Source organism: Urocampus carinirostris, chromosome 8 (assembly GCF_059441175.1).
Source record: "Urocampus carinirostris isolate Australia breed hairy pipefish chromosome 8, RoL_Ucar_1.0, whole genome shotgun sequence".
Taxonomy (NCBI): domain Eukaryota; kingdom Metazoa; phylum Chordata; class Actinopteri; order Syngnathiformes; family Syngnathidae; genus Urocampus; species Urocampus carinirostris.
Genome location: NC_142356.1, coordinates 1,435,449 through 1,446,810, shown reverse-complemented (window position 1 = coordinate 1,446,810; position 11,362 = coordinate 1,435,449). Strand labels below are relative to the sequence as shown.

Here is an 11,362-nt window from a genome sequence, read left to right as displayed (position 1 = left end):
CAGTGTTGCTGTTCTCGCAGATAACGAGTTCCGTGGATCAAACTACAAAGTCCGCGATGCCACATACCTGAAAATTAGTGGCTTCTTTGCTCGGGGGACTTTTACTTTGAAATAGTTTCTTCGTTGTTTTCTTTTGTTCCTGACGGCCGTGGTGTTATTTTTTAATACTGCTCGTTAGTCTTGAAGTATCCTGAAAATACTGTCAAATTTGGCAGCCTACGCTACCAAGCAACGAAGCGGCCATGCATTTGGGGATTTGTAGTTTTGCAGGGCTGTGTTTTTAAACTACAAGGTCCAACATGCAAAATAAAATAAACATGGCAGCCTTTTTCTCACGTGACTCATAACGACAAGACTGTTGTGTCGAGTTCGTCTCATATTTTGTTGTGTTTTGACAATATTTCACGTTTAAAACGAAAGGCTTTTTTCCATGAGTGCTTGTTTGTGACGGTGTATGCGTAATGGCCAGTGAATATTTTCGAAAACCTGACTTGACTCTGGTACCTAGCAACAAGGCGACAGTGCATTTTGAGACTTGTAGTTTTTTATGCGCTGTGTTTCAAAGCAGTTAACGGTGGACAAACGACATAGTCCACAATGCAACAAACCCGGAAACGAATACCTTCTTTCCCCACGGCAACTCGTCCGTCTGTGATTTGTGGAGTCCGTTATTTTGTTATTTTCTTGTGTTTTGAATTGTGTTAGTCGTTTAAAATGAAGGAATTGTTGTCGTTAGTGCTTGTTCTCTACTGCGTAAGCGTCATGGCCAGTAAATACTCCCGGGAGTCGAACGAGCCTAACAAGTTTGTCGACGCTGGTGAGGAGCAAACTCTCGAATTTAGAATCTCCAAATTGAACCAAGTTTGGAACAAAGCATTGCGGGTAAGTACGGTTTAGTAAGAAAAAGGACACCAATACTGAAACCTTTCAATATCTTTAAAATATTGATGACGTGTTTATTCTGTAGTCCGTTCATCTATCTATTATCTGCACCGCTTATCCTCAGTAGGGCCGCGGGGGTGCTGGAGCACATCCCAGTTATCTCCAGGCAGTGGGCAGGGGACACCTTGAACTGGTTGCCAGCCAGTTGCAGGGCACATCCTGGAGTGCCATGTCTAATCTCTTTGCAAACCCCTCAATCGATAGGTTTCCCCCATATCTTATCATTTCAAATCGTGTACCTCGTTCAACAGTTTTTGTACGGGGAAAATTGTTTAAAAATGGCGGAAGTACATTGAAGCATGTTGAAACAATTATGTTTATTGGTAAAATAATAATGTTATCCTTATTTTGTATTCTACATAGTCTGTCTTTCTGTGATTAAATAGGAGCCGCGTTGTATTTGTTTATCGTCGGTGAATTGTAGTCATTAACATACCTGTCAAGCTCCAGGGCTCCCTGCCCTTACAAACTGTCGTATTTTCCCTTACAAAATACAAAAAAAAAATCTTACACCATATATATATATATATTTTAAACGTGTTTATGTAGTTTAACATGTTGTATTGTACATGTGTTTCGTTATATCATATGTATTGTTCATAGACATTTTGTTGTGAGATCCTGAGTTGCTCGACATGAATGAGGTTTATTATAAAATGAAGTCGCTTGGACGTTCACTGTAGAAGGAAAAAATACATGCAAGTATAATTAAGTAGAATAATACATTTTATTATTCACATTATAAATTCATTTTCTGGATTAAATTATTGTTGGTAATATACTGATTGGGCAGCACGGCGGCGCAGTGTTTAGCGGGTGTGCGGCACAGTTCTGAGGTCATGAGAACCTCCTGCATGGGTTCAAATCCAGCTACCGGACTTCCTGTGCGGAGTTTTTATGTTCTCCCCGTGCTCGCGTGGGTTTCCTCCGGGCACTCCGGTCTTCTCCCACATTCCAAAAACATGCATTTCAGGTGAATCGGCCGGTACAAATTGTCCCTAGGTGTGACTGAGCGAGTGAGTTGTCTGTCCCCGTGTGCCCTGCGACTGGCTGGCAACCAGTTCAGGGTGTCCCCTGCCCACTGCCCGATGATTGCTGGGACGGGCTCCAGCACCCCCGCGACCCTACTGAGGATGAGCGGTGCAGCTGATGATGAATATACTGATTAAAGGGATAACCGCAATCCTGTCTTTTTTCATTTTCTCCTTTCATACTTCCTTGTTTTTCAACTTCTTTATACAACACAATAACTCGTAATATAATGCATCAAAGCAAGTGAGCCGTTGGAGAGCCGGCTCTCTTGAATGAGTTGAGCCGAAAAAGCCGCTTCTCTAAAAAGAGACGGACTTGCTTTCACTACATCAAAGCGCTCGCTTCGTTTGCAACGAAAAAAAACGATACTGAGATAGAGGCTACCGCGGCGAACTCGTTTTACTCGATTTGATTTGCCGTTTGGTGATAGTCTGTGTATACCGGATGGTCCCCATCATTGACAAATTTGTGTTTTTCCGTACAGATTTTCTTGTTCGTCGTACACCTCTTAAAATGTATCATAAACGTACTTTGTACGGCAAAAACCTACAACTTGACAGGTAGTCATTAATATCACTCACTACTGTATGTTGTTTGCAATGTCGAAAAGACGATGCCATTTAAACAAATCGTTCATCACATGACAAAGCCGAGTGAATTTCTCAAGAATGACATTGGTGAAAGATATTGTTTTGGTTGTTTCATCAGATGAAATTATCTCCCGGAAAGCAAGCCGAGCTGCACAGCGACCTGAAAATGCAAGAAAAAGCCGAGCTGCAGTGGAAGAAATGGAAGGTGGAGGGCCTGGATGAAAACGGAGAGAAAGAGGCCCAACTCCGGAGAAACTTCAACGGTGAGGCCAAAACGTGTCCCCAAGTATATCACGATCAAGGTTCCCTGTCATTTTCCTTATGGGTCTGAGCGTTCGCACAAAGTCGGTGAGCAACGCTTGAAACAACAGTGAGCAACAGCAATCCCAAGTGTGGCAACTAAAACATTATCAAACATGTCCAAAACTTGACATCACGTTACATTTTGCTGAGTTTCCGGGAATGCAAAATTATTTTTCTCTTTTGAATGAATCGACTCATGTACGATTGCCTACAAACGTCATTTGTTTTTACAATTCTTTCACAAGATTTCCATTTCTTTTTTTTCCTGATATATTTTGTCGCATAATACTAACATTTTGGGGGGCTTATTGAGTCTGTTGCAAGATACAGAACTGTACTTAATTACATTTTTGGGTGGAAGTAACAATGTTGGAAACAAGATTCACTTGATATAATATGATTATTTGAATGCAACACAAACTTTTTCTTCTTTTTCCGTGTTTTTTTTCTACTTTTTTTTAAATTCCTTTAAAAAAAATCTCATTGTGTTTATTTTTTCCTGGCTGTTACGTTTTTTCTTTTTGTTCTCAATTTATTTTTTTCTGGCTTTTTTTAAAAAAAAAAGTCCTTCTTTTTTTCTCTTCCTTTTGTTTCTTTTTTTTTAATTTCTCAGCTTTTCACTACTTTTTCATTTTGGTATTTTTTTCTTTTTTGTTCTATTCCCCCCTTCCTTTAAGTCATTTTGTGCATCATTTTACATCATATTTGGTCATGTTGGGATGAAAGAAGCAAAAACAACCTGAAGAGCCGTTTAGGACCCGAAAGAGCCGGTTCCTTTTAGTGAGCCGAGCCGAAGAAGCCGGTTCTCAAAAAACTCTACTGACTTTACTCAACTTCGTTGTACTTCGACCTTGATTTCAAAATACCGCATTTAGAACACAGCGTCAGGGGAACCCGTGTATTTTTACCTTTATGCACTGTAACTTTGACTTAATTCGCTTCTTAATTAGCAATTTGGAGCCCTCATTTTTGTGTGCTGGCTAGATTTTTTTGTGCCCAGAAAAGCTCTGGGCAGTGCGCGATTGCGCACACGCGCAGCTTAGAGGGAGCATCGATCCCGATCCATTTGATACCGACATTATATCGAGCATGAAGGTGTGTATTACACCTGATCCTTGCTGCCCTGACAGGAACGTCCCGATCTGACTTTTGAACCCTGCGATGATAAACCGCCATATAAAATAAAACTTACTGCTGACATGCTTTTCGTGTGTTTGTTTTGCCAGTCATCCTGGCCAAGTACGGGATGGACGGCAAACGAGACGCCAGGGCTCTGGAGAGCAACTCCCTGAAGGACCACGACGTTCGAGACGGAGACCTTTTTGAAGATCCCAAGCTGGATAAACTGTGGAACAAGGTCTGAACTCTGTGGACGGGACAGGAAAAGAAAATCGATCGGACATTGAGTAGACAAAACAGCTTGCTTTGTAAATCCGAAAAGGAAATTCTCCATTTCTTCCATAACTAGGGAGCTGTCGTCCCACTTTAAATCAACATGAAAATTTGCTTAAGTGCCATTTACCAAATTATACTATGAATCTGTTTTTAAGTGAGAAAGTGAAATGGCCTTGTTGCAAGAGATAAAAGCCTCAGAGAATTAATTCCGAACCTCTGGGTATCTCCGATAAAATCAAAAATTGTATACAGTAAGTACTACTTATGTTTAATATGCATGCACAATATTATATAACGTCATCGAGAAATGTACATGAAAATCGACATTTTATTTACTTTTGGTGTGACGTGACTTCACATGGTACAGCGGAGTCAGTGGGCGGATGCAGAGGAGAGGAGGAGACCGAAATGATTGATTGACAATGAATTGATTTTAAACCGCTTGCCAGGATAATCGTGTCCTTAAAGATTTTCTTTCTTTTATCCCCTTATTGACAATAGTCCCGATCATCAATTGGTTATGGCCATGCAACTTAGCTTGAGACTTCTTCATATTTCTTAATTTTTGCGTGTTTTTGTTCCCATGGTTATCATGTTTTTTATTTCTCCTTTTACCGTTACTGCAAGTCTTTAGACCCATAGTCAAACCAATGGAAGTTTTTTGCAGAACATTTCAAACTGAACAAAGAGTGAGATAGGGGGCATTGCAGTTTAGAGTTCATCCAATAGTAGAATAGGATATATACCTTTATGGTCATTGTTACAAAATGGGTTGAACGTATTGTGACAACAAAATTGGACGTGGCACTCCAGGTTCACATTTTACAGTGAGGATAGAAGTGAACAAAGAAGATAAAGGAACAAAGAGGATGTTTTTATTGTCCTTGTTGCAGGCTTTGTTTTTCTCCAGAGTGGGGTGTATAAGGGGGTGAGGGACAGACAGAGATGGTCGGATCCAGCGAGGTGGGGGAGGGGGGAAGCTCTGTACGCATGTTTGATGTGACTGTACACACGGTCCATTGTTTTCCCCCCCTGGTTGCACAGGCCACGTATTGAACGAATTTGGGAAGTACAGTCCTTAAGCATGCCCGATTAAAGTCGCCGGCGACGATAAAAGCTCAGTCGGGGTGTGCGAGTTGCTGTTTATTGATAGCAGCGGGCAGGAGATTTAGCTCTAGGTTAACGTTAGCATCCGGTGGAACGTAAACAACTATCACAATGACCACAGTTAGCTCTCTCGGTAGATAGAGGGTCTACGCCACAGGTGTCAAACATGATCAGGCCCGCCAAGGGTTTTAATGAAATGATCTGCATTTCTATAGCGCTTTTCAAGTCAAGACTTCCCAAAGCACTTTACATTGTGCTTCACATTTCCCAATAGTGGCCGTGCAGCCATGTAAAGCGCTAACCTGCTTATTGGGGCTATATGCGGTTCAGTGTCTTACCCAAGGACACTTCAACATGTAACACGGAGGAGCCGGGATTAGAACTGCTATCTCTTGATCCCAAAACAAGCGCTCTACCTCCTGAGCCACTGCTGCCCCACTGGACCGCGAGACATTAAAAAATGAAGCACAATAGAACAATGAGTTGAAGTTTCAAATATGGCCACTTGATGTCGCCAAAGCCAGGTGAAAATGAAATGAAATGAAAAATGAAATTAAATGAAATGAAAGGTGCCACTCACAAAACAACTGTTGCGGTCTCTCTCTTTCTCCCTCTCATTTTATGTCTTTCTCACGCACTCTCATTTTCTTCTCACTTTTCACTCTCTCTGTCTATCGCTCTCATTCTTGCTTTCACTTTTTCTCTCTCTTTATCTTTTCATTTCTCTCCTTTGCGCTGTTTTTTTTCCTCACTTTAACTTTTTCTTTTTTTTCCCTCTCTCTTTCTCTCTCTTTTGCCATGTCTTTTTTCTCACTTTCTCTCTGCCGCACTCTTTTTTTCTTTCTCTCTCAGTATCTCACACTCGCTCGTTTTCCCTGTCTCTTTCTCCTTCTCTTCTCTCATTCTTTTATATGCTTTCTCTCTCCCTTTGTCTTGCTTTCTACCTTCCTATGTCTTTCTCTCATTTTTTGTATCCCTTTTCTCCTTTTCTATATTGTACTCTCTTTATTTCTCTCTCCCTTTCATTTGTTTCTCTTTACCTCTCTCTTTTTTTCCTTTCTCTCTTTTTCACCCTCTTTCTTTCGCTATACTGTAATCCACTAGTCCGGCCCCCGAGAGATTTTTTTTTCTAGCATATGGCCCCTAGCTAAAATAAGTTTGACACCCCTGGTCTACGCGATACTGATAGAAATTCTATATCGGGTGAGCAGTGTGTGTCAATGATTCTGCTGTTATTGCAGCGCATAGTCCCCCACCCCTGTTTTTGCCAGAGTCTCCGTCTCGGTCGTCTCTGTTGGTGGCGATCCGCAGCTCAAATTCACTCATTTTGTGGACGATGGATCCGGCATTGGTCAGGAACATGCTCGGAATCGCCGGTCCGTGTGGTCGCCTTCTTAGCCTAGCGGCTAGGCCCGACCGGCAGCCTCGCTTTTACTTTCGCTCCCTCCGCCGTCTCCGTCGTTTGTCGTGCAGGTAGATCACCCAGGGAGATCCCGGTGGTCTCTGTATATCCCTCGGGATGTTGTGGATATCGGTGTACCTCCATATTCGTGATGCAAACCGATAGCAGAGCATCATTTTGCATGACGTCAACCGAAAGCAAAGATAGGGCAGTGTGTTTGAATTTGAGTTTTGGGGCAGTTCAAATGTGGTAAAGTGGGGAGAATGCTGCAACGAGGGGAGAAAAAAACCCCTTTTATTCCACACTAGGAATCGTAACCGTCGGTCGGGGCGACCGTATCCCCGTACTGTATTTAGAAAAGTCGGGCTGATTTAAGTCATTTCGTTCCTCAGGCCACAAGCTCAGGCAAGTTCACGGAGGACGAGCTGCTGAACCTGAAGCGAGAGTTCCAGCACCACAAGGACAAAATCCACGAGTACAACATCCTCATGGACACCGTCAGCAGGACCGAGGGTGAGTCTTTATCTCCGTCCGTCCTCGGCGCAGAATAAACTCACCGGCCGGAGGACCGCATCCCCAGAGATTCACAAAAACGTCATCTCGCCACTGGAGGGCGACGACGGCGGCGAGCGGCAAGTCTGGCACAAGCACACGGAGCTGAAGAGCAAGATGGGCGACCTGAACCGAGGCTTCGAGCGCCTCCGCAAGATCAGCCACGAGGGATTCGCCCAAGATGGCGGTCGGTTTGTCTGCGTGCCGACTGAAGAAGGAAGCCTTCACTGATGTTTCCGTCTCTTGCTTTTCCGCCCGTAGAATTCCGGGAGCCCCGCGTCATCGAATTGTGGGAGGCGGCCAAGAGGGCCAACCTAAGCGACCAGGAGCTGGACTCCCTCAAGGTTGGTTTGTCCCGAAATCAGATGCACTTTTTTATCCCTTCCAACAAAAATGTTAGCTGCTTTCGTTCGGCTCGATTTGAATCTTTTGTCTGTTGGGAAGTAATATCAAAATGTACCGTTTACCGTTTCAAACGAGTTATCTGACTCCATTAACCAAACACAACCTATATTCACCTAACAATTTATGCGCGCTGGTTTCTTGAGGGAAACAGGACAGCCGCCATTTTCACACGGGGGCAGATTTAATTTCATTATCAATTTGACAAAGTGTACTCCATCGAAAACGGCTGAATTAGCGACGTCCTTTAGCTTTCTCCTATTGGCCATCTTCTCCCTGCATAATGGTGTGTCCGGCTCCTGCCATGGCCGTGCCAAGGAAGCCCCCCCCCTGGGCTTCACCATCTCGTCGAAGAGCGTTGCGATGTCTGGAATACTCAAAACAACACCGAGCGTTTCTACGTCATCAGGGCCTTTCTGCGTCTGGATGTGCTGATTATCTTATCAGCCTTGCGTCCCGTTCCCGCCGTTCCTGTAAACAACATTTTCCACCAGGGTGCCCTGACATCGCACCACAGCCCAGCCAGTGAATATCTTTTGCATTAAATGTAATTTGTATTCGATCGTATAAAATCCTTCATGTCTAAGGACGAAAGATCACGCGTGGCTTTTCCGCACAAGATCAAGTGTCATTGGAATCTGTGTGGTCCTTTGAGACATCTTGAGATTGAGGGCCAAACAAAGAAATGGGATTTGACTTGACTGGACAATAGTCAATATAGCCTTTAATCACTAGAAGTCTCAAAGGGCTGCACACATTCCGAGTCAGCTTTTGGGGAATTTTTCACATCTAGGGTAACTTACTTAACTTCCTCTAAAATATTGTGTTGCTATTCAATGTCATTCTGTTTTAGAAGAGTAGAATGTTTTTCTAGGGAAAATGCTGAGTCAACACAACCAAAAGTGCCGAGTCAGCTTTTGTGGGGTGTTTTTTATGTCTGAGATAATCAGCCATTTTAAACTAACCTTTGCCAGTCACATCTATCCCTAGCACATGTACTGAATATATACAAATACTTTAATATACAAATGCACAGAGCTACAAGAAACAAGGTATAAGGTATTTTTTTATTTTAAATTGACTGTAACAACACATGTATAAAACACTTTATTTTTATTTTTTGTAAATCAACGTCTATTTGGTATACATCCGTAGTCATCACTCACACACACGACAAAATTGATAGTGTATAAATTTGAGTATATAAAAAGTGCACGTGCCTTAATAATTGACTATTTCTTTGTTTTAATTGATGTATTTGTTCATATTTTTTTATTTTTTCATTTATTATTTCTTTATGTACTCATTCAAAATGGTTTTGATATTTTAAACAATGTTTTACATTGTTATTTTTAAAATAAAAGAAGAAATGTATGTAATTATGATGTCATTTTTATTTTGTATTTTAATACAAAATTAAAGGGTATATTATTTTTAATATTTATTATTTTTAATATTTATTATTTTAAGTGAAAATTGCAAAAAAATACATGATTCGCACTGGATTTCCTCTTAACGGGAATTGGAAAATGGGCCTCGAAAGTGCTTGAATTTGGCTGTGAAAAGGTGTAAATTGGATGCAAACCTTGTCAAAAAAATCCAGAAGGAGCAGCCAAATTGGTGAGAGTGCGGATACTGCTGCTTTCTCCCACATGCTTAAATCAAGCTTGAGTGTCTCTTATCTTGTTCTGGATGGAACAAGGCTCTTGGAAAAGCACCCGCCTGCCTTTCCCTGCAGTTGTTCTGCTTTCTTACCCACCCTATTACCTAACAGTCTTATTGTTTTGTTTTTTTATAGGAGGAGTTGCACCACTTTGAGACCAAAGTAGAGAAGCACAGCCACTACCAGGAGCAGCTGGAGCTTTCCCACCAGAAGCTTCAGCACGTGGAGGCCTTAGGAGACCAGCAGCACATCAAGAGGAACCAGGACAAGTACAACACGCTGGCCGAGAAGACCCGAGAGATGGCCTACAAGGTGCCGGAGCAGAACGCCCGAAAACCGATCGGAATTCTAACTGTCTCGTTTTCCTCACAGATGAAGAAACACATGCAAGACTTGAACAACAAGATCTCCGCTCGAGGTCTGGCCCACAACGAGCTGTGAGGACCGAGAACCAGGTCCGAATCTTGAGTCACTTGCAACACTGTCACTCTATCCAATCACAGGACACTTTTTTTTGTATGAAAACGATTGCACGCTTCTGTAATAAATGATATGATTTTTTTTAGGGTTTGAAATCAACTGACTTGTTTGGAGTCGTAATCCTGCTTCATGTAGAAATCAAAATAATACATAGCGACAAATGTGTGCCAAAAAGCACATAAAGGAACACGTTGATAAATACTTTAACACATCACATAAACGTCAAGTCATGTTTATTTGTGACGCCCTTTATCACAAAGAGTCTCAAAGTGCTGCACAGATCAAAGAAAACTATTATGACAAGATCCCCTGATCTAAAACCCACATGAGGGCAAATGATACAGATATTGTCAACATAAAATATAGGTTATTCATATGCTATAGGATAGAAGTGTGTTTTAAGCTTTGATTTAAACATTTCCACTGAGGTTGCAGATGGAATCTCAGGGGGAAGAGCATTCCACAGCACGAAGGCCCCCAATGGAAAACACTGTTGGATTTCTTCTTGGCTCTTGGGATCACTAGTAGACCGGCGTTTTCAGAGCGAATGCTCTGGACCGGAAAACAGACATAATGCCCTGTTTAGGTGTAGCAAGCAACTGTCCTCTTGAATGTGACCCGTAGTGAGTGATGACGCTTCATAGGACAATGCAATACAAATAATGCCAAGTGCTGTTATTCTCAACGGAAAAAAAGATGCAAAGCCACCAGAGAGCAGCGCCGGCCTTATTTTTAAGCAAACTTGTTGAAAAACATGGCAAGAATTTCAAACGCAACGTATTCACATATCTGTGCATCTTTACATGCAGTACGATGTATTCCGGGATTCAGTCGTATTTTTGTCGCCAATGAATATTATTCAAATGAGGGGGGCGGGTCGAGTTGGCTGAGCTTTTCACCCATTGGATGATAAGCGTCGTCGCCCATTTGTTCATCAAAGTAAACGACAAAATAAAAAAAACAAAATAAATAAATGACAAGATGCGCGACAAATTGACGGCAAAATAAACTAAAAAATACTCGACAAAATAAAGAAAGAAAGAAAATACAAAATGTGCAACAGAATAGTCAAGTCATTTTTATTTGTGACGCCCTTAATCACAAAGAGTCTCAAAGGGCTTCACATGAGAAGTTTAGGTTATTCATAATGCTATAGAGTAGAAGTAAGTTTTAAGCTTAGATTGAAACATTTCCACTGAGGTTGAATACACGACAAAATAAATCCATAAATAAATGACAACGTACGTGACACATAAATGACCAAATCTGTGATCAAATAAACAACAAAATACACAATTCAACGACAAAATTCATAAACTAATACATTGCATTTATGTCCTATATTTGGGTTTCATATGATTTTATTGATGTCTTCGTTTATTTCTATGGCATACAATTATAACTATTTATTCCAATATAGGACATTGACTATTTACCTGCAAAGTGAAGCTTGGAATTTTTGGAGAGCATTTCAAGTCATGTGTATTTGTAAAG

The 11,362-nt window shown here is 41.6% G+C and overlaps 1 protein-coding gene across 1 annotated transcript; it reads left to right on the top strand.

The window, feature by feature from the left end:
* The first annotated feature begins 373 nt into the window (after positions 1 to 373).
* Positions 374 to 9,967, top strand: lrpap1 (low density lipoprotein receptor-related protein associated protein 1). The gene is made up of 8 exons (XM_088341249.1): positions 374 to 882; positions 2,683 to 2,827; positions 4,094 to 4,224; positions 7,164 to 7,284; positions 7,352 to 7,510; positions 7,585 to 7,667; positions 9,524 to 9,700; positions 9,761 to 9,967. Exons 1-8 carry the CDS (start codon positions 715 to 717, stop codon positions 9,827 to 9,829), a joined length of 1,053 nt encoding a protein of 350 aa, XP_088197375.1. The 5' UTR covers positions 374 to 714; the 3' UTR covers positions 9,830 to 9,967.
* The last annotated feature ends 1,395 nt before the right edge of the window (positions 9,968 to 11,362 follow it).